This window comes from Dasypus novemcinctus, chromosome 1, assembly GCF_030445035.2.
Source record: "Dasypus novemcinctus isolate mDasNov1 chromosome 1, mDasNov1.1.hap2, whole genome shotgun sequence".
Taxonomy (NCBI): Eukaryota; Metazoa; Chordata; class Mammalia; order Cingulata; family Dasypodidae; genus Dasypus; species Dasypus novemcinctus.
The window spans coordinates 119,126,646-119,151,025 of record NC_080673.1 but is presented as its reverse complement, the minus strand read 5'-3'; the positions used below and the strand labels follow the sequence as shown (position 1 = coordinate 119,151,025).

General features: G+C 35.5%; 1 protein-coding gene across 3 annotated transcripts in view; it reads right to left on the bottom strand.

Annotated features, from left to right (window-relative positions):
• The window catches only part of WDFY3 (WD repeat and FYVE domain containing 3), a 332,829-nt gene that overhangs the window by 65,923 nt on the left and 242,526 nt on the right, over positions 1-24,380 (bottom strand). For all 3 annotated transcript variants that reach the window (XM_058296171.2, XM_058296161.2, XM_058296178.2), the window contains 12 exons: positions 22,009-22,244; positions 20,679-20,813; positions 19,118-19,297; positions 17,461-17,694; positions 11,726-11,825; positions 9,804-9,964; positions 8,361-8,590; positions 7,144-7,253; positions 5,157-5,339; positions 4,153-4,310; positions 2,975-3,052; positions 1,518-1,745 (listed from right to left, as the gene is read on the bottom strand). In XM_058296171.2, the coding sequence (XP_058152154.1) occupies positions 1,518-1,745; positions 2,975-3,052; positions 4,153-4,310; positions 5,157-5,339; positions 7,144-7,253; positions 8,361-8,590; positions 9,804-9,964; positions 11,726-11,825; positions 17,461-17,694; positions 19,118-19,297; positions 20,679-20,813; positions 22,009-22,244 (2,033 nt within the window). The remainder of the gene's footprint in view (positions 1-1,517; positions 1,746-2,974; positions 3,053-4,152; positions 4,311-5,156; positions 5,340-7,143; positions 7,254-8,360; positions 8,591-9,803; positions 9,965-11,725; positions 11,826-17,460; positions 17,695-19,117; positions 19,298-20,678; positions 20,814-22,008; positions 22,245-24,380) is intronic.

Below are 24,380 nucleotides of genomic sequence, written 5' to 3'. Positions count from 1 at the left end.
TATCCCAGAGGTTAATTAAGGATAGCGTGGTTAGTGATTCTCAGAGAGAAAATTCAGGGCACAGATCAGATTTTTGAGGAGGGGGGTAATTTTAGATTATACTTTTCCAAAGTATCTTTTAAAAAAATCATAATATTAATTAGTTTTTGAAAATTTAAATGACATTGACAGACGACATGAGAATTTTATGTTTGTCCAAAAGGGATATAGATTTTTTAAAAAAACTAAAAAAAACTGGTCAGGGATTCTTTAGAGTGGCACTGTCCAACACTATAGCCACATGTGGCTACTGTGCCCTTGAAATGTGGCCAGTCTGAATTGATAAAGTCTGTGAGTGTAAAAAACCACACTGGATACTGAACACTTGGTGCAAAAAAAAAAAAAAAAAAAAAAATCCTAAACAATGTTTTTATATTTTATTACACATTGAAAAAATATCTTTATATATTTAATCAAAAGATAGTATTAAAATTAATTTTATCTGTTAAAATAAAAAAATATATATGGTTACTTGAGATTTAAAAATTCCATATGTGGCTTGCATTTGGGCATGAATTATATTTCTGTTAGACAGTACTTTTCTAGAAGGGATTTCTTGCTTTTAAGAGGCTAGATGTGATGGTCTGTAGGATCCCCATCTAACCAAAAAACTGTGATAAGTGAATTTCTAAAAAGGAGAGCACTTTAATTCTGGAGCCAAGGGATAACTGTTGGATATGAAGAGCTGAATTATGATTTAGAAGAAAATTGTGAGAATTTTTAGAATGGAAATGGTAATTTTGTGTTTTCTCTTATTTGTCTTGACTGTACTGGGAAAGCCTGTGTTTCCCAAATGAAAAAACATGATTCTTGGGCCATTAACAACTTAGACAAAATTTTTTTAGTCTGGTGCAAAAAACTGAATGGCAGCTTTGAAAGGGTGATTTATTTACTGGAATACAAAGGAACTAAAGGGAAAATGTTATTTTAAATCTGTGGAATCAGTCATGAAACTTTTCAACATTAATGGAAAGATTTATATATCTAAGCCATTACTCTTTGGCTGCTCTATTCCTCCAAAGTATTACTTAGTTTCAATATTTGGTTTATTAATTTAACATTCATTTATATAATGTTTATTCAGTGACAACACTGTTCTGTTCTGGGTATTTAACAAATTTTAACTAACTTAATCCTAGGAGTCCTATGAGGTGGAACTATTATTTCCCCCATTTTAGACATAAGGCAACTGAAACTTAAAGGGGTTAAATGACCCATATTAGGTCACCCAGTTAATAAAGTGGCATGGCCAGTCTAGCTCACGAGTCTGTGATCTAAACCACACCACTAGGATGTCACCTTGGGATACTGTCACATTTTATCACTCCCCCACCACTCTGACATTCACCAATTTAATATACAGTTTTTTGAATTTTCTGAAGTTAGTTAATAAATAATAAGGTAAAATGTATATGAAGAAAAGAAAAACCTGAACAACTCAAAAGAGCCATTATAAACTTCTAATTCTGCATACTCACCGCCATGTTAGTCTCTTGTTCTGTTTCTGGCACATAAGGGTAATGGTTATAAAACATATCATTCCGCACCATTTTTTTCCTCATTCTGCAGGGCCCTTCTGTCATTTCCAACATCCACTTGTCTAGATGGGAACCAATAGGGGGGCCCCACAATCCCCTCTCCCGTAACAGTTCATACTCGATCTGGCACCACTCCTCTGTCACATATTTCAGGGCATTTTGCTGGCGCTAGGGACAAAAGTTCCAGATTGGTTTTCAAGTAAAGAAGGAGAAACAGTATAAAGTCTACAAATAACTTAAAATCAAGTTAATATTTGGAAATAAAAGCAATCCATGTAATTTCAGTCAAAATTACATAAGTAAAATTACATTTTCTTTATGGTTAAAGTAAGCTAACCCATTTTTGAGAACGAGGGGTTTAGTGGTGACACAAGAAAGTGATGATTTTGGAATCAAGTAAATGACATATATGTTCAGGGTAGAGTATATGATATAGGTGAATACAGAATTATAGCAGCTTTGTTAGTCTGGCACAAGAAAGATGGTTATATTTCTTGTGAAAATATTTGGAAATAGTTCCAGCATAAAGTAATAAACATGGTATTTTCCGGATGACCCACCCACCCCAGAACTGTCAAATAGCTACTAGAACATGTATAAGGAGAAATCTAGGAAAATAGATAAAGAATTATTGACAACAGACCAGACTCCTGGTAAGCTTGGTAAACATTTCTAAAGATTTTAGTTAAGAATATGAATACATAGTGCTGTTTAAGGAACTTGATATTTATATAATAAAAACAAAAAAACATTTTTATTGGTCATTGGGACAGATTCAAGTGAATCTTTTTACTTAATTGGAAATCATTTTACTTAATTGGAAATGTATCACTTGGTATAACTTCTTGTTATCTGCCAACTGACAAGCTGCGGAACATTTCAATAGTAGATGATTATAATACATCTAATGATTCAGGGAATATAAGTACACAATATAAGTTCAATAATAAAGATCTTTCTAGAAAGTAAATACTACTGAAAGAATAATCATGAAACGACATGATATCACAGCAAGACTAATGTGTTTCTGGAAAAAGAAACCACACCTTGTACTTAACTGAAGATCTAGTGTAATGTACATAAAATATTAGCAGTTAATCATTCAAAAATCTTTAATAGATATAAAAGATACATAGTACATCAGTAGTGAATGTTAATAAGACTCAGTTGTGCTGACTTCCAGTCTGTGGCTTTTTTATTGCAATATGCCTTTAGGAATTTCAAATTTTTCTATCTTAAAATCAATGTCCAAAGTATTATAGCTGCTATCAGGGATTATTTAAATATGTCATCATCTGATGATAAATACAGTTCAGTAACTTGCCCTTAAAATGAGAGGCAGAGTCCTTTCCCATCCAAGGAATGCAAAACAAATCATTATGATTGTGAATTCTTACCTCCTGATATTCCTTATATTGTGTGTCTACTAAGTCACGAACAACAGCAATATGTGTAAACATCCACTGAGAAATCTCCTAATATTGGGTGGAAAAAGAATCCTTAATATTTCATGGATTTACTGAAAAAACTGAGTTGACTAGCACTGAAATCAAAGTTGAAAAATTAGTTAAAATTATTTCAAAAGCACCCACGACAAAAACAAAACAAAACAAAACAAAACAAAAACACCTTGAACTTTTTTGATTGTATCATGAATCTAAGGGAGGTTTGGTGTGATGGACACAGAGTTGCACCCCCCCAAAGGCCCCTTCATGCAATGGGTTTGCTGCCCCAGCTGCTGGGAGTGCTGCCAGCTGCTCTAGTGACCACTTCATCTGCAGAGAACCAGTAAGGTGCCTCAAATTCAATGCCTGACAGATGTACGGGCCAGAAAGGCTGAGCCATTTAAGTCACAGCAGGTCAACTCGGAAAGCCATTTCGGCATCAGGGCTCAGCTTAGGTCAGGTGAGGCTGTCCCTGGGGCTACACTGCAGTTTGATATTTCTCTTTGTCCATTCTTGCATCCTTCTCCCTTTCCATAGGTATTGATTCCAAGGGCACCCTCTAAAAAACACCTGCACACTAAACTCTTTTTGGACTTTGCTTCCTGGAGAGCCCAACCCAGATAAGCGATGGGCAGTTTTTCTCAGACCTTTCCACAGCTGACACTGAGATTCCAGGATGGCAAGGAAGTATGGCGAAAAAGGAAAATGAGGAGGCAGATGAGTGTTTTTAAAAAAGCAATCACAAGTATATTCCATGAGAAGGTTATAAAAATTAAAAAGCCTACTTGTTCTGTTATTATTTTAAAATGTATATACTTATCAATAACATTATTATTGAACATCTGGAAAAACTGGGAAAAAATTATCCATAGTCTGATCATATTTCAATCTCTGAATCTCATCTTTTTCTGTCTAGTTATGAAATGGATGGAGATACACACTACTCACAATACAATTTCATCAAAATAAAATAAGACAACTGGGTTACTTCTCTCCCTTCTAAAGCAAAAATGCAGAGAAGATCCACTTCAAATCATCTGCTTATACATTTTAAGAATATTATATAAAATATTATCACTGAACTTTAAATAAATTTCTAATATCATCATCAATGAAACGAAACAATGTACCTGTGTGGAAAGACTGTGTTTGTTAAGACCACTTTCCTTTCGATTCCTTCTTGATCCTGTTAACTTGGAAAGGCCAAAGCCACTGCTGACACGGGACAATTTGGATTGTGTGGTGGGCACTAAAGCTTCTCCTCGACTTATGCATTTCTTTTCATGAGCTGTGAAATTAAAATTAGATTATTTTACAATTTCTCCATGATATATTAATCTTACTTTTAATACTTTCCTATTATGGTCACAAACCACAATTCTCTAATTATCATAAGCAGCTTATGTTAACAGATGCTAGACATTTCTTTCAGATATCACAAAATTTTTTATTGCTATTCTTGTGTAAAAATGGCTGCTTGAGAACTACTATACAAGCTTAATTTATATTTGGCTGAAACTTCACAACTCTGCAATAGTATACAAATTTATTTAACTGTGACCAGTTTCTACATTAATAATGGTTCACAATCCCTGATCCCAAATCTCTGGTTCTAGGTACACTTTGGAATTCGGAATTCAGATTTTTAAAAGGTGATATAGTACATATTATAAAAAACACTACCATAGGGTCTAGGGTAACAAACCGTAATTGAACATATTAGTATTTCTGTAGCAAAATTTCCAAGTAGGGTAAGTAAAGATAGGTTAGGTTGGCCATCAAGTGAATTTTGGGACCATTTTAATTTAAAAACCTTTGGTTTTTAAGAATTTTTAGATTTCAGAATTGTGGATAGCGGATTCTGAACCTGTAGTCTAGATTGTGACCATGCTAAAGTTACAAGCAACATATTTTCTAAACTCTTAATTGCCTGCTGTGTCACACACCTTTGATTAAGAAAAGCGAAAGCTTAGAATGATCATTTTAGAATTCGTTATGCTATATTGGTTTTCATTTCTATTACTGCCATCATAGTATCCCTTTGGGAAAGTTGTAATTACATTTCCAAAGTACAGACATTTATGACAGATCCAGATAAGTCTCTTAGCCACAGGATAGCTATAGGCTTTCTTACCCAAATGATTCTGCCAGCACTTCAAACCAGCTTCTTCAATGAGCGGCCTTGCCAGAGCTATGTCCACATGGCCCCTTTCGTTCACAGGAAGAGTTACTTTGAAAAGGTCCTCCAGGGTTTGTTTCTTACTATGTATCAGTTCAGTCCAAACTCTGTTAACTGCTTTTATGAGAAGCTGACGGCCTAGGGAAATGGAAGGGAAGGGGACGTGGAGAACAGGTCAATGATCAAAAACAAAAAATAATGTCAGTTCTTATTTTTCTTCGTATCAACTACAGCACTTGATTGTCGAAATGTTTCTATATGCAACTCACTGTAAAGAATTATTCAGATATCCAAAACTGTGATTACTTGGAAACCTTTTTTTTTTTTAAAGATTTATTTATTTACTTCTCCCCCCTCCCTCCATTGTCTGCTCTCGGTGTCCATTCGCTGTTTGTTCTACTGTGTCTGCTTGCGTTCTCATTAGGCGGCTCCAGGAACAGATCCTGGGACCTCCTGGAGTGGGAGAGAGGTGATCATTCTCTTGTGCCACCTCAGCTCTCTGATCTGCTGATTGTCTCTCCTCTGTGTCTCTTTTTGTTGCATCATCTTGCTGCACCAGCTCTCTATGCGGGCTAGCACTCCTGCCTGGGGCAGCACTCCTGCAGTGGCAGTACTCTGTGCAGGCCAGCATTCCACGTGGGCCAGCTTGCCTTTACCAGGAGGCCCTGGGCATCAAACTGTGGGTCTCCTATATGGTAGATGGGAACTCAATTGCTTGAGCGACATCTGCTTCCCTTAAAACTCTAAACACATGCAGAAAGACTGCATTTTTAATTTATAAAGCTGGAAATAATATACCTATTTCATTATTTAGTTTCTATATAAACTTCTATAAGAACTTACCCCTATCTAAAAGTAACTTTTAGGTCTGAACATTTAAGGTGAGTTCAAAATTTAGTTGTTCCTGATTTTTTTGTAAAAGAAAATAAACAAATATTCTTAAAGGGGTTTTACTATTAAATTTAATGTTGCTTTCAAACTCTTTGCTAATTTGTCTGACTTCTTTCTACCAGTCAAATATTACTAGCATCAGAATCACTAGGAGGGCTTGTTAAAACACATTGCTGTTTGCCTTCCTCACAATTTCTGATTTGGCAGACCTGGGTGAGGCCAGAGAATCTGCATTTCCAACAAGTTCTGATGCTGATGTTACTGGCCTGAGAACCTCACTGTGAGAACCAATATACTAGATTGTCAGTTATTCAGGAATGAAAACACTGTCCTCAGTGGCTGGGATTTAAGGAATTTTGGTGACTGAATGAAGAGTGAATGCATGCTTAAAGGAAAAATGAAAAGAAAGAATGAGTGCTGGGCTTTCAAAGGATAAAATCATATGCAGTAGCACCATACAGTATTGCTGCAGAGACTAACACTACCATTATTATGCAATCTTTTCCATTGAACAGTGCGGAAATAAGAAAATAATCTACTCAAAGACTTGAAAAGATCAATGCTTAAACATTCAGTGGGAAAACTAGATTGAAATAAAAGAGAATAAAAACGGTAATACTGACAACTAGTCTGAAGCAGTTATTTGTAATATACTAATGTTATGTGCCTAACCTGACCACTAGGCAGCTCTCTTTGTGGCAAGTGTCAGTTAGTAAATAATGCTTAGCTATAAACAGGCATTTTGAGAACAAATGTTGCACTGCTATTTGTGCAAATGCAAATATCATCAGGTTTCCCAGTGTCACTAAGAAAAGTTGGGCGCTAGCAATAGCAGTGGTTAGCTTAGTTGCGTGACCATCTTGCCACACAGGAGATATTTTGTGGGTATATCTGTGTATGTCCAGGTATGTCTTTACTGGAAGAGTAGCTCTCAATGTTGGCAATTTCTGATGTCCACTTTATTTTTTATTCTATTTTAAAAACTGGAAATGAACGGGGTAAAAAGAGAAAAGCACCATGCCCCACCTACCCCCCGAATTGAGATAATTACCTTCACTAATATCTTGGCTATAACCAGCATCTGGTTCGATGTCAGAAGGAATCATAATATGCCATGTAGTCATGCGGGCTTCTGCTTCCAGCCCAAATCCATCCACGTTGCTGAAAAATTGCAGTCAGTTTAAATGATATGAAGAAAATGACTGTTGCTGAAAACTAAGATGACTAAGTAGTACTCTACAGAGACAAAGACACTCTGGCTCTATCACAAAGTTCCATTCCTAGCAAAGAGACATTCAGCAGATGCCCAAAAATAGACCTTTGACCATGAAAATGCCATGTGATCTCACAAATCCACATGACTAGAAATATTTAAACTGAACTACAGCATTAAGATGAGCACCTTAATTTTTAAGATGTCTTTTAGTCATTTTAATTAACACTTTTACCTGAAAATGACAAGTTCATTTAACTAAGAACATTCTCCCACTATGTTGGGAGAGCACTTGCTTGCTCTCCAGGCTCATTTCTTACCCCTCTGCTCAGTGGAATACTGGCAGAGTCCCAAAGGGCCACACTTCCTTCCCTCTGCACAATCACATGTACTGCTCTTTCTTCCTTCCGTACTCTTCCCCAGGGTTAACTTCCTCCTCCAACAGGCCTCAAGCTGCAAGTCAGCAGTTATTGCCTCGGCGTTAGGACCCCCTATTTGGTGCTCCCAGGGCACTGTGCTGCCCTGAGCACAGTGGTCAGCATGCTTGACCGGTCTTGCCTAGTGATGTATCTTCCTTTCTAGCCTGCGCATTCTGAGAGGGCTGCCCCGGGCCAGCTTCTAGTCCAATGCCTGGTCCTCAGCGACCCTAGAAAAGTATCTGTCAAAGCAGTCAATGGAAAAACACTAATTTTACCTATTTAACAGGTAAGAGCACTGAGTCTTTTTTATTGAAAAAAAAATTTTTTTCTTTTTTACTTTTCTCAGCCTTCAACAGTATATTTTCTTTGCTTAACAATTAATTACCTGTTAAAAATTATATATATGAAGTATGGCCATTGTGTTAACATTTAAAAGATAAAGAAGAGCAACTGAAAGGGGAAAATACCTAGTTTTTCATTACAAAAATGTAACACTTGCCTTTTACATGAAGTTTTAAATAAAACTGAGATGAAAAGAAAAAAGAAATTTTACAGTCAAAAAATTAAAACAGAGAACTCTGATGGACTAATATGAAAGATAAATTCAACACAGCAAATTGAACTCAAAGGATTTACCTTCCAATGTGCAGATTAATCAAACAATGAGCCAGACAGCTAATGAATTCTGGGTCATGGTTCCCAGGTCCCAGGATCAAGTTCCTGTTGACAGTAAGGACCCTGAGCGAATCCAGGAGAGCTACTTGCTGAGGAACGGTTTTATGTGCCCGAGAAAACTGGTACAAGATGGTCCTATTGAGGCAGTGATAAACTGCATCCAGTGACAATCCCTGTGATCTTCTTTTTGACTAAAACATGAAAGAGTCTTTATTTAGTAAAATGAAAGGATCTGCTTATTTTTCACTCATGAATTTTACCGGGCTTATTACATACCATATGCCATGCTGAGTACTAGAGGTACTAAGTTAAAAAATACAAAGCTCTTGTTATTATGGAGCTTAGAACCTATGAGATACATAATGAAAATTTAATGAACTGGGTGCTATATAAAAATACATAGACAGTGTTAAGTAGGCCGAGTGAGGAGAGTCACTAACTGTGCTGTGGAGAGAACAGCCTAACAGAGAGCATGAAATGTTGCCTGGGCTCAGTCTCCTGCCTTATTAGGGTGAAGGGTCTCTACTCAAAATTCCTGAAAAAATTACCTAAAACGTTATTTAAGAAAACACGTTGTTTTTTTTTTACATTCTAGTTTCATCTTCTCACTTGAGAGGTTCTCTCTTTGGCTTAAATACAAATTTATCTCTTAAAATATTCTCAGTTCAGGGAGCTGGTATAGCTCAGTGGTTGAGTGCCTGCTTCCCACAAACATGGTCCTGGGTTCAATACCCAGTACCTTCTTAAAAAAAAAAGAAAAGAAAAGAAAAATTTCTCAGTTGACATGAGAGAACCCAATGTGCCATATGCAAATAAAACATAGCAACAATATTTTCTACATTCTATATCTTGTGCTGAATAAGATCAGTAATTTCTGTTAAACCAGACCAATATTCTATTCTTTAGTCAAAGGTACAACAAAATGCACTAAAATAACATTTTAAAAGGAACAGGGACAAATTGGACTTTGCAAAGTTTCAAGAACAGCAGAGTCCTTTAGTATCTATCCTTCATGCTCTGGAAGCCTTTACATACTGCTGCAATTACTGTAAAAACCTATCAAGTATGCAATAACTTGAGGCATATTAAACCAAAAGGAAAGCTATCCGAGTAGCAAAGAACAATACGAGTGGGGAGGTCAGTGAGGAAGTGAGCAGAGCTTGAGAGAGCAAGGCAAGTTTACCAGGAACACAATGGCACCAGGCTACTGGTAAGTGGTGAGCGTGGGGTGGGGAGAAGGGTTAAGCGTCTATATTTTTTAATTCACTTTTAATAAGCTCAGCTTTATATTAAATATTAACATTCATTATCTCATTAGTTACACTTATTTACAACAAGGGTGACATCATGGTCAAAGTTTTTCAAAAGGAAAACATACACTCTACAACTGTGACAATGGTTTACCTGTGCAATTAGTTGAATTATAAAATCTATAAGGAGTTTAGAGTCTTTGTTGAACATGCCTTGCCAAAGCTTGTCCACCACACGTTGTGTGAAATAAAACACATTGTTCACCAATACCTGGTAGCTTCCTCCACTGGTAATTGGCAGAGATGCATCTTCCCCTAAATTCCAGTAGGAAAAATATGTCTAAGAAAATTGATATCTACCAGCACAAGATTGTATCTTCAAGCAAACCAGGCTAAGGAAAAACAGTACATCTATTATACTGAGACAGATGAATACTAATTTCAAAAAATGATGTTCATGGCCAGATAGCATGATAAATACTTGAAGAAATACTTTCTGCAGGATAAAAATGTTATAGATTGAGACTAACTGTAAGGTCACTTATTGTCTTAAGACAGTCTGTGGTAAGCACACAGCTCTTCAGTTTAAACTCTCAGTGAGGGATGATCTCTGTTTTAGAGTGATATTAAGTCAGTTTATTAGTTATAAATATATTCTACTTAAATAATAAATGGCAAAACAAGCAAACAAAACTCTCTAATTTGGCATAGTATATACCTTTGGTACAATCAAAGTATATTGAGTTAACCTTGAATAGCAATGAAGAGCATCAGAAAAATTATAAAAAGTAAAGTTTAATTATTATTGATGGTGCCCAAAATTATCATCAGCACTGTCTCTCCTCTAAAAGCTACCCCAATGCCCTCGAACACTCCAAAACCAATCCCTGAGCCCCTCCTCCTAATCAGAGTGTGCTTGTAAGACATTTCTGTATAGAAATCCTGGAACTTCTACTGGATGTGATTATTATTACTAGTATTCTTCCCAACTAATTCTAAATTGCCCCATTAAGCAAAATTCTTTATTTTGTATTTTTGTATAGTAAGACTGATCTCAACAGATAGACACAACTACAAAAGTTTGACTTGACACCCTACTTTGAGGGTACACAGTTCATTTTAAGACAATATTAAAGATGTTCAAGCAAACATACTTGGGGAAAAATGATAATTTAATAGCACAGAGGTTACACAATTAATACTATCAACAAGAACTCAAGTAACAAATAATAAATCACTACGTTTCTTTCTTCCTATAAATCATATAAATGTTGTTTCCAATGCAATCATATCAGAGTTTCTATTTTTACTGTAACTAGATATGGGGATACAGAAAAAGCAAATTTTTATTCTGTTTAACTTCATGTACTGTAAGCTACCCTTAAGAATAAAATATGCATATCCACTCCTAGAACAGAAATGTATAAATTTTATATACATATGCATTGAAAACAAACAGGAATGATCATTGCTGCTTTATAATAGTCTCAAACTGGAAGCTAGCAAATGTTCATCAAGAGTAAAAAGGAAAAGTTTATATATTCATTTTACTGAGCACTATAAAGCAATGACAATAAATGGATACCAGCCACATGCAATAACATGGATAAATTTCACAATATAATGTATTTCTGTTTAAGTGACAGTATGTTGTCTGTATAATCATACTGTAGCTTTATATTTGTAATGTGCATTTTCCTTTATATATATTACAATAAACAGGTTAATTTAAAAAGTATTAGATCTTCATGAAAATACAACCTGTTTACGTAATATGGTTTTTAAAACATTTTTGTCTTTCTTTTCCTCCTCTTGACATCCCTGAGTGTGTAGATGTGTACAAGCCCACACTGTAAGTACTTTTTGCTGTGGATTCTGAATCTCAGATTTAACAGTAAGAGTTGGGTCCATGTATTCCTCCTTATGGGAAAAAAAACCAAAACAAAACAAAACACTGAGAGAGGAAAATGCACAGGAAAGAAAGAAAGAGATTAGGTTAAAAAGGAGATATATGGGTTTAGATAGAGGAGAGGGATTACATAACTTTCATAAAATAAAAATAAAACCCAGAATTACCTAATAATACATCAGCTGCAAGCAAATGGTCCATCACACTATCCAAAATGTAAGTCTGAAATTCCTTTTGCTGAGTTCTTGTAGATCTTTCAGGGGACGCCTAATCAAACAAATTTAAAATTAGAAAGAGAACCAAGTAAACAAAGAGAAGCATAACCATAAGTTATATTTCCAAATGTATCAAAAAGATTAAAAAACCCACGGCAAAGTAATAAATTTATGACATGAGGATTGGTCTATATGCTTATAATTTTTTTTCTTATTTTTCTGATCATAAGGTTTAAAATTTTTTTGAAGCAGAGGTAAAACATTTTCTTTCTAATCTAGTCTTCCAAAAATAGTATTCTCAACATTTTAAGTATTTAACAAATATTTGACAACCTATTATTATATCTCACTTTCAAAAAAAAAGATGGTAGTTTATAGAAGATACGAAATAAATCATAAAGCTATTAAGCCAAAGATTTTGGCAATCAAGCGGGTAAGTCAACTAATTAAATACACAATTTAAGCTCTGAGCTTCCTAGGTGCCAATAAGGAGAGGAAAAAACAAAGTACACTACACTGTGTATTATGTAATGAATACATCACACTCACACCAACACGTCCCCAGAAGAATAATGTTTTTTTGAATTTCAATTCAAAAGAACTTTTAGGAGGATCATATTCAGCTCAGAATGGTTAATGGGATAAGTAATAAGGAGGAGGGTTTATCAAATCTGAAGTAGATGATGTTCTGGAGTGTGCAAAACAGTGTATCACAGGAGTATAAAATAAAGAGAAGTAGGTTACTCGGTCAACAAATATTCATGTTTACTTAATTTTAAAAATGTTTTTTCTTATTCTATAAGAAACTAGCTTAGTCATCAACAGGCATTAAACCCTCCTGATTCCCCTCACTGAAACTGCTACATGAATAATCATGTCTCAGAATCTACACTTGCTATTGGCCCAAATTCCCTAGCTCAAATGTTCGTGCTGAGATTTATAGTAGCCTAACTTTCAAAAAAACTTAAGATTTTATGAATGCATGACTGTAGGTGTCTCTGAGGCATTTTATAAAAACAATTAATTGAACTACTATTACGTGCCAGACTCAGAACTGAGCTATATAGACTTCATCTCATTTAATCCTCAAAGCATCCCTTTGAAGTACTTATCATCATTTCCATTTCAGAGATAAGGGAATTGAGGATTAGAGAGGTTTAGTCACTTGGTCAAGTCACAACTAGAAGTCAAACCTCAGTTTCTCTGATGTCAAAGGCCCTGGCATCCTCTTCTATACTATACTCTGCCTGCCTATAAAAATTTCTACACCTAAGTCAACAAATGCATGAACAAGAGCAACTGCAGAATGAGGCCACTGTCACATCATTCTTTTAGATATGCCTCGTTGGCTCACAGGCAACCAGGATGACCTTAGGATAGAATGAAGACAGGGTGCGTCTATGATCTGCTCTGGCCTCTGGCCGTCAGATGTGCTTCTGTAATTGAAACTGTAAGGCCAGTCAACATCATCTTTCTTCACAGAATCATTCTCCTTTCAGAGGTCTTGGGACACTGAGGAATCCTGCCCTGCCGAAAGGGCTAGACAGCCCTTGGGCACCTGCTGTCAGTGGGTGAGTAAAATGCAGCTAACGAGGGCCTTTGGTATTCAGCTGTTTCTGTAATGGCTGAGAAGCCATTTTGCCTTCTTGGTTCTGACTGCAGTTGTCACTCAATGAGCTTCTCCTCTCTGATTTATCTTCTTGACCGATTTCTGAGTTATTTTATGGTATTCTCTGTCCACTCTTGCCACTTCTTTACTTGTTTCCCGACAGCCACCCAGGTTGAGTTTCATTCTGATGTTTGGCAACTGGGAGGTCTTTCAGAAGACAGCTGGGAGGAGTATAGTGAACAACCAAGACCACAGAGAAGTTTTTTACAGTACCAGAGAAGCAAGCACTCCAATTCCATCCCCTTAATTTCATTATCCTTAGACCTCCAGGTTTTCTCTCCACTGCCACTGTGACTTTCATGGGTAGCCGATCTTCTTTGCTTTTTTTTTAAGATTTTATTTCTCCCCACTCCCTTGTTGTTTGTACTTGCTGTGTCTGTTCATCTTTCCTTGTTTCTTTAAGGGGCACTGGGGACTGAATCTAGGACTCTGATGTGGGAGGGAGGCACCTAATCGCTTGAGCCACCTCTGTTCCCTGCTTTGTTCTGTCTCTGATTATATTTTTTCTTCTTGTGTCTCTTGTTGCATGATCTTGTTGCATCAGCTTGCCGCTCCTGTCATGTCAGCTTGCTGTCTTGCTTGTCTTCTTTAAGAGACAATGGAAACCTCTGCCCCTGCTTTGTTGCGTCTCTCATTGTTTTTCTTCTTAGATCTCATGTTATCCTGTTGTGTCAGCTTGCCGTGCCATTTCGCCAGCTCACTATCTTCTTTAGGAGGCACTATGAACTGAACCATGGACCTACCATGTGGTAGGCGGGAGCTCAGTTGCCTGAGCCACATCTGCTTCCCATTATCAGATCTTTTCAGCCCTCCATAAGAAGCAGGGGAACACAGGCCATTTAATTTTTTTAGTACAATTTTTGTGCCAGACACAAGGTATGAATCTTAAGTGCATTATCTTACTTAATCGCCATAATAATTATTAGAGGAGGGATCTACTTTTACATCATTCTGCAGATATAAAATTGTAAAGGGTGCAAACTGGAAGAGATGAAGAGAAAGAACATGGCCAAGGTCACAGATATAACCAGCAAAACTGTTTTGCTGAGTAATTTTTATATATTTAACCCTCAAAACAATCTTTCAGAAGATAGTAGCTATCAACCCCAGTGAATGAGAATGAATTTAGCCCAGTGGGATTAATTTCCTTACATAATAAATGTCAAGGATAGACTTCAGACACAGGTATTTCTCACCCCAACACCATGCTCATTCTATCACACCACACTACCTTCCTTGTATTTGGCCTCAGTAGCCAGTCTATATAAATGAGAAACTTTTATTTTTATAGACTGTCAGCAAAGATAATTTCATATGTTGTTTTGTGCATATAATCAAGTAAATAAATACTCATCTAGAAATTCTTAGTCATAAGATTGTAAATGACCTGGTTCAAGTTCATCAGACTGAAAATGAGCCCTTCTTTAACAGAGGTGAATGGTAAATATCCAGGGTATTTATCTTCTTGAATTTCCTCAAGGATAAAGACTTTGTAAGCATAATATTCAAAATCATATATTTATAATTTATCCTTTTATACACATAAGAAGACATGGAATGTATTAAATACTTTAATTAACATAAATATTTCTTATATATTCTGGAAAAACCTTTAATATAAGATTTCAAGTTCCCCAAAGTGGTGAGTTAATTTTTAAAAGCAAATGTGTATGCCTTTTATGAGGTGGTATCTCATTTTCTAATTGTCAGCGCTGTAGTCAATAGTTATTGAGTAGATAATACTTACAGAACACACAGAGGCACTGTGCTAATTGTTGCGAGAGATAAAAAGGATACATAAAACTTGGTCTCTACCTTTAAGGAGTTTATAACCTATCAGAAACTTCAATTCTGACATGACTGCCTCTCGAACTATATATAATCCTCCCGCCCCAACTCTCAATAATTAAGTCAGGCACAATTCCACTATTGGGGCAAATTAGTGCCCACAACAATGAGAATCTTACCTCAAAGTTAACAGATGTTGTAACAAACTCTCCTTATTAAAAAATACAGAACACCAAAAGAAGACAATTATATCATTTATCCATGGGTTAATTAGCTATTAAAATTGTTACAAGTTTCAAGATGCCATCACTGGATATATCAACTCAACACATATCTTTACATTTGTGTATTTTATTTTTTGCTTGATTATGCCTTCTTTTTATTTTTTTTTAAGATTTATTTTTTATTTATTTCTCTCCCCTTTCCCCCACCCCCAAGTTGTCTGCTCTCTGTGTCCATTCGCTGTGTGTTCTTTTGTGATCGCTTATATCCTTACCAGTAGCACTGGGAATCTGTTTCTTTTTGTTGCGTCATCTTGTGTCAGCTCTCCGTGTGTGCGGTACCATTCTTGGGCAGGCTGCACTTTCTTTTGCACTGGGTGGCTCTCCCCACGGGGTACACTCCTTGCACATGGGGCTCCCCTATGCGGGGGACATCCCCCTCGATGGCATGGCACTCCTTGCCCGCATCAGCACTGCACATGGGCCAGCTCTACACGGGTCAAGGAGGCCTGGGGTTTGAACCGCGGACCTCCCATGTGGTAGGAGCTCGCCCGTATCCATTGGGCCAAGTCTGCTTCCCTGGTTATGCCTTCTTGTTTTCTTCTTTTCTGATTATCATTTCATTTTCACTGAATGCTTCAAATTCTTACCTGATATACTAAGATACTGGTTATCTCTCTTCTCAGACATTTTTCTTTCACAGGTGCTTCACTTGAGCTACATCTGCTCCTTTCTTGGATATTTTTAGTTTCCAAAGAAAGGTAAGCTCTAACAGGCATGCTTTTTATTCTATCATATGGATTATTCATGAAATTTTTTTTTCCTGCCAATAGCAAGCACTATGGCTAAAATGCTTAGCAAGACTAGCACCTAAACTATATTAGTGATTTCTTTTAATTGACCACATTGAGATATTTTCACATGAATCATACAGTTCTGCTGTGATTTTAAGGTTGCGACTAAAGTTGACTATTAACCACTAGAGGGCGCAGAGAAAGCTCAGGTTCAGTTGTCAAACTGCTGCAAACAAAGAGAGAAATTTCCTGAGAGAAAAGTGGAGAACCCTGGTCAGTCTTCTGAACATAAAAACTTTCAGAGTCCCCAGGACCTACTGCTTGACATCTACTTATATGAATTGGCCAAGAGAACATGAATGTGCAAGAGACCAATTATATATTAAATTTCCTCTCTGTGATCTTTCATTTTCCTGTGAGATTGTTCTAGGTAACATTTTTTTATGGTTTTCAGGATGGCCAATTTCTAGAGTCGGCAGTGAAGCTGCTTAAGATTTAGGGCCATTCCTATTCTCTGATACATGAGCTGAATCTTCTCACTTATCAGAAGACGGGGACATCAACCTAAGATTTCCTGTCTTGAGAGACATTCAACAAGTACATATGAAGCACCGACTCTGTGCCATACACCACCATTAGACTGCAGAGGATACTAAGGATAATAAATGGAAGTCCATACCTAACAACAGTAGGAAAGCAGGGCTGAAGTAATGAGGTGAGGAAACCACACCACCGAAAATGTCTTGGGAAAGGGTCGGCATACCACAGCCCGTAGGCCCAATCTAGCTCACTGTCTGCTTTTGTAGATAAAGTTTTATTGGAACACAGCCATGCTCATTCATTTAAATACTGCTTATGGCTGCTTTCTAGCTATAATGGTAGAGCTGAGTAGTTGAGACAGAGATGTATGGCTTGTAGCCTAAAATATTTACTATTTGGCCCATTAAAGAAAACATTTGCTGACTCTAGTCTGGGAAATGGGTGATAAGATTGAATGAGAGACATTACTGAGGGAATGGAAGGATGGGACACAATCTGATAGGGCCGATAGAACATCTAGGATGAAGCCTTCCCACAGTTTATGATATGTTATGTGTATATAAATCCAGAAATCTAGAAATCTTGAAAGTATCTGGCACAGAAGTAACTTGGTTATTAATGTTCTAATCATAACAGCAATGCAAAAGAGATGTAAATGCATTTCTTTGTTTTTACCTCCAACAAAAGATCAATTAGTGGAGTTTGCTTGCTGGCAGGCGTAAGACAGAGGTTGTCTATTATTAATACCCGCATGAAGTCAAAAACAAACTTTTTAGCTGGGTGATTGGTCAGATAGGTCTTGGTGCCCACATTGCAGTACTCTGATTGGCTTCTGTTCATTCCTGTGTCTGCTGCAAAGGCTTTAAATTCTTCAGCTGGTGAGCCAACTTCATCGTCAAGATCAGTCACCTGGGAAAACCAAGTGGAAACATATTCTAGTTGCATTAGATTTTTATTTGATATTAAGTCCATGTTTCTTAAAAACAGAACTGTAGCAGCAACAACAGTCTTTTCCTTACGCATTTACCTCCTGTTACGCTACTCAACAAATTATTTTACTTTGCTTTACTTGACCCCTGCTTTACTTGACCCCTGGCACCATGTCATGATTCTAATATTCAGTGACTGACTTATCACTAACAATATATCTGCTCTATGTTGAATGATATTTCCATTATGGATAACTGCATTCGAAATGAATGAAATAATAAAATGAAGATGACTTATGGTTTGCATATTTGATGTTTACATACAAAAGTCACAAAACTTTAAAAAGAGATCTGAGTAAGATAAAGGGTATAATGGTGGCACTTAAGGACTAATCAGCTTTTTGTAGGTTTTATAAAACCCAAATAAATAATCAAAACAGGAAAACCAGTTTGAGTTTTCAAAGCCAAGTTTGAGCCAAGAGAGAAAGAAAGACTAGAAGACAGATTACAAGAGGCTGACAAAAATGTAAGACATTGAGACATTACTTAGGGTCAGTTTTTACAAAAAAATAATTTAAAAAAAGGCAAGAGGGGGGATTTTATACATAAGCCAGAGTATTAAGTTCATGTGCTATGCTTGTCTTTTTCTAAAAAAATCACAATTTTGGGATAAGTATTTCACCTTTATACATGAAAAACATTAGCATGAAGGAGGTAATTTAATTTAGGCCCCAGAGTAATTAGTAGAAATAAGATGAAAGGCCAAGAAATCCTGAAATACTGTATATATTAAAAAAGATATATATATGAAGTTTTGGGCCTGTTTTAAAGGATGAAAGAAACATCTATACATGATATGATTACAGCCTAATCATTTTTCTATTAACTTAGCACAAATTAAAAAAATAAAACACAACAATGTAAAAGTTGAGGACAATCACACACTTATTTTTTGTGAAGCCAATTGACCATATAATTCATCTTAAAGATTAAACCCAGCAAATGCAAAGTTCTGAGACAAGTAAAAACAGAAATAAATTTGGTCTGACTAGAGTTCAGCTACCTGAAAAGAACATTTCATAACTACATAACTATCATCACATAAAATGAAAAAGAGATGAACAGCTACTTGGAAAGGGAACTTGGTGACAAGGGACTTATATGAATATGGTAAGTAAAAATAGGAAGTAGAGTTCACTGTTATTTTAGGGGAAAGCAGAAGGAAAGAGTGGGGAGCTAGAGACACCAGAAAATGATGTAAGAGATGGTGTATAAAGTTAGGAAAGTCTGAAACTTGGTCAGAAGCTAAAAAGATTGGGGGGTAGGGACAGGGAAGAGAAAGCCTGCTAACCATTGGAGCAGACTAATTCCAGTTTTGACACATTCTCCTCCCCCTCTCCTACCATCTCTGAGTAAGGGCGAATGTTGAAGGGGAAGACTGTTGCTGCTAGTGCACATAAGAAATCAGGGCTCATCCACATGGAGGCGAGGTCTGGAACGTTGTGATACAAGTATCGGAAGAACTGCATCAGGGTCACGGGATATTCTCGGAGCCAAGATCCCTCTTCTTCTGACTGCCAAGGCTATCATGGGGACAAGAAAAGAAATACTGTTTTAGAGCAACCAGTACTGCTTAAAGTTACTTTAGAAATCCATTAACTCATTACTCTTACAAACCTGGATATATGCATGGACCAGTACTCTAAAAAAATCAAGTACATCAGCAAACACGCATGTGCATACACATGCAAATAAATTTAGAAATTAGCTAAAACAGAACTACTCCCTAAAAACTGACAGAATGCCTGCCTACTCACTAAAGTATTCACAGCTCAGCTGGCTGGAGTCAGTGGTTTTCATTATTCACCATTATCAGCATGAATTTTGCTGGTGCCAATAGTAGTTTTACCATCATGCAGAGGGTTAAGAGTAAGAAAAAAGATGGGGAAATTACTGCTGAGCCTTGGTTTGCCATATGTAAAACAGCAAGAAGAATACTTTTAAGCATTTGCAATATAGCAACAAGGATAATGACTGAAAAAAAAAAAAACAATAAAAAAATATACTTGAACAAATGAGTATCTTCTGTTCCCTGTCCAGAGAGTGTCTTTGTTTTTTTACTTACATTTTATATCTGTTTATGAATAGGCACCAAAACAAGAATGCCCAAGCATTCGATATTAATACATTTACTGGTAATGTTCCATTCTTAGACAGCATATGGAAAGATCTGAGTAAAGTTAGAAGTTTTGTCAGGTACTTGTAATCCAAGGAGTCTAAGTTAATATTTCCTTTTATAATACGATTCTAAATTGTATCAACAAATTAAGTCATTATTCAGAATATTCCTGTAAGGATAGGAACACACATAATGACATTTAACCTTTTATTTCTTCATATTGAAGTCAGAAATAATTAGAATAACAAAAACAAAATAAAACTTGCACTAAACATTTTTAACTTCTAACTGAAAGTGATTTTAAAAGTTAAAATAACAGGCTATGTAAAACCTATGCTCCAATTTATATTCATTATATACATTTATACATTGTAATATGCATTTTATTCCATTAATAATAACAACACACATGAAGTACATATAATATTCTATAACATACACTCATATAAATGCTTTGTGTGTACATTAGCTTATTTAATCTTTTCAACAATGCTGAGAGGTAAATTCTATTATCCCCAGCATTTTCTAAGTGAGAAAACTGAGGCTTAAAGCAGTTAGCACATCTGAAGTACCAAAGCTGGGATCTGAACCCAGGCAGGGCTCCACAGTGTGTGGTCTTAATCAGCGTAAGCCTAACCTTACTAAAAGATAAACTGAGATGCTGAGGTTCCAGAGATCAGGCAGTAAATAAAGAGCTATGTTACTAAAGGATTCCCCCTTTTAAAAAAATAATAATCAGAGGAAGGAGGAACTATCAATAGTTCTCAGGGTCTCACTAAACTTACTGAATTCAGCATGCTGCGCAGCATTCCCAATAATAAAAAAGCAGCTTCTGTGCACACGTTATGTATAGAGGAGACCACAGTTCCACTGGAGGCAGGAACTCCAAAGATAAAGGTCCAAATGGAATCCAAATCAAACTATAAAGGTGAAGGAGACTAAAGATTAGTCACTATTTATTTTTTCAGTAGAGCCCCTCATAAGTTCTAATATTCTTAAATTTCTTTGAAACTTATCTTTTTTGTTTGTAAAAGTGAGCAATGCTGAAGAGAAAGAGCCCTAACAACCCACCTTTGATATTCTAAAACTTTTTATAAAGAAAAATTAAACATTATGTATCATCCTGTCTTAGGCACTTATATTAAAAACATTGGTTTCTATTTGTTTTTTAAAGAAAACAAACCAAAATAAATCACAAGCTAATTATCCAACAGATGAAATTACAGAACTGATTTTATTTTAAGCAGGATCTTTTAAAAGAGCATGTTTGACTCACTTTTTTCTACCCTCAGCAATGTTCTAAATTCAACTTGAGATTATTGACAGATAAGATTTGACGAGATAAGATCTGTTGGGAGAGGTCCGTTCATGGCAGTTTTATGTAATGATTATTTTATGATTATGGTGTCAATGTGTACTGTAAAAAATGATCTCTGTTAAGCATGAATTCATATCTTGATTTAATGTAAGGGTAAAGACTCAGTGTTTTCATTTAAAAAGTTCTGTACACTACTAGAATCGATTTGAAAAGCATTTGGCACTAAGATAGGAGTGCAGTTGAGTTTAAAAACGAAGTTCCTAAGTTTTTGTAGTGCCATAAAAATAAGATAAATTTATAGATAAATGTAATAGTCTTCAGGTTAGAAATCATGTAAAGCCTTATTATTTTCATAACATGGATGTTATCTATTATTAAGAATTTAAAAAGATTTTTCTTATCAGAACGTTACACTAAGAATCTTGTTTTTATGAGTACGCGAACTACTCCTGTCATTTGTAATTCTATAGAAATGAATTATATTTCGAAATGAATTATATTTCTAAATAAAATCACATAACTCAAAAGAATTATTTAGGTTATCACTGAAATATCATCCAAAGTCTTTACACATATTTAATAATGTAAAGTAACCATTAAGAAAAAAAGCAAAATAGGGAAAAAAGGACTTGTTTTTGGGAAAATATTCTGATACTGTCAGATTTTCCTATCCCAAATCACATCTTGAATGTGAGAATGACAGAAGTGATAGTTGGTTTTACTGTAATTAACCCATTAATCTACAGTGACTTTTTGGTACAAATAATTACACTTACACCTTACTAGGTAATTCCTACCTGGCAACCCTGCTTACATCGGCTGCTGATGACAGGCACACTGACCTGCAGGTTCTCAGGCAGCTCACTAACTGGCTGCTGCAGAAACAGTGCCATGAGGAGAAAATAGAGGGCAGGGACATTCGTGTGTTTAGGAAGGAAGGACTGAAGAACTGGAAAACCAGGGAAATGACAAGCATCCCGGTTAATCTCCCTGACAGTTGATCTCCCACCAGCACTCCTGCCCACATTGAACCCTAAGAGAAGAGGAAATACAACAAGTACAAGTTAACAATTTATCATCAATTGTTACCAGTAACAATTATTTACAAGGCATTAATGAAGTAGGGCACAATTCAGAATACTACAACATTCTATCCAGAACATTCATATTAATGGTACTTAACTACCCAATTGTTGTATTAATCTTTAAGGTCAAAAGTTTTAATTTACCATCTGTCTGACTTTAGCAAACTTGTCTATTAGGACACAGGTTTTTAAACATAACTTGAGACAAGCAGACACAAGAGTCTGAAAAATGCTTCATGAGGTGACAGAAATTTTATTCACTAAATTAATAACCTCAGAAAAGCTCTAACATTCCTGCTTGTATTTCCCTAAAATTAAAGTGAAATTCAAAGCACAGCCAAAATTTAGAATGTGACAAAAAATGTAACTTAAAAATACAATTGTTAAGAAAATAAGAAAAAAAAGCAAAAAAACACATAAAGAATAAAAAGAAAAAAAATTGTTAAAATAGATTTCATTTGTCCTGAAAACTGTATTAAACAGTTAATCTTAAAGTATCTATGAATCTGAGTTAAGAAAAAACAAACAAGCAAATTGATGCTTCCTTACAACATGATGTGTAATTCCGCTGGAGGTTGCTCTGCAGTAGAACAGCAAATCTGAGCCCACTGTGGCTATCTATGGGCCTGAGCTGTATTTCCAGAGTCCCCTCTAGAAATACAGCTATTCTGGGAGATGGTCATTGCTTTTTACCTTGGCTTACAAGATCAGTGTCTCTCTCAGTCCTGTCCTAGTTTCAGTACACAATCCAAATATCTTTTACTACTCCCAACCCAGAACAATGCTCAGCACAGAACACATGTCCAAATTTTCAGTGGGAAATGTTGGATGCCAATAAATAGATGAAGGGTAGATTTTTTTACTCTGAAGCATATTACATTCAAATGAATATGCATGTATTTATAATTTCTTATTTCTAGGATGAAGTATGCATGTACTTGCCAGTACTGAATGTAATAAAAAGGAAATTTATGTGCAGGATGCTTTTAAATTATTTTAGCCTAACAAACTGCTCAGTGTGATATAGTGAATTAATCTAAAACATGCTCTTCTAACTAATAAAAAATTGTTCTAACAAAAAATTTAAGTTCTTTGATTTTACCATTTCATTTGAGTCATAATGAACTTGTGAGTTAGAAATTACTATTAATTTTGTAACAGAAAATATGTGATTAGTTCAAACTTACAAAGTTAATGAGTGGTGCCGTTAACTTTGTAATCAAGTGTCTCTATTTTAGAGTCTGTAAAACTCTACTGACTCCCTGGCCCTTGGTCACAGCCATGTTTCTGAAAGACTGGTTGGATTAGGATATTTGGCTGATTTTTGTGTATGGCAAATTATAAATAAAACTATTGAGTATAAAAAATATTTTGAACTTTTTGAAATCAGAAGATATAATAGTATTTTATATATTAAACAGGACAATACATTTTGATTAAACTTCAGGTCCTAAAAGAAAACAATATTAACATTCATTTTCCTTTCTCAAGTTTTACAAACTAATTTTCCCTAATCAGTAATCTTAAAACATATTTAATATTTTATTAACAGGTATTAACGTAGATTCAAGAGACTTTTACATGGAAGGTATTTTTATAAAGAAAAATTTTGACAAAAACAAACACCCTTCTGTGATGAAAGTGAGAACCAGTGAGTGTACATTTTGGATAGATGGTACAAAGCATGGGACTGTATAACAGTACAAATATGAGTGTTCTCTCATGAACTGTAACAAATGACAATACTAATGCATGGTGTTAATAATAGGGGGTGAATGGAAAAAATATACCAAATGTAAGCTATGGACCACAGCTAGTGAAGAGTCTGATCATGTTCTTTCACAATGTTCCACAACAATGTAAGGTATTGATGGAGGGGTGATGTATAGGAATTCTGCACAATATGCATGCTTGTTTTGTAAGTTCACAACTTCTCTAATAAAAAAATATAAATAAAAAAAACCTAATACCCTTGAATCAAAAAATTCCAAAACGTGTTGCTCATCAGATCACAGAAAAATAGAATTAAATAAGAGGCTGTGTATGTATACATGTATATTTGTATATATACACATATGTATGTA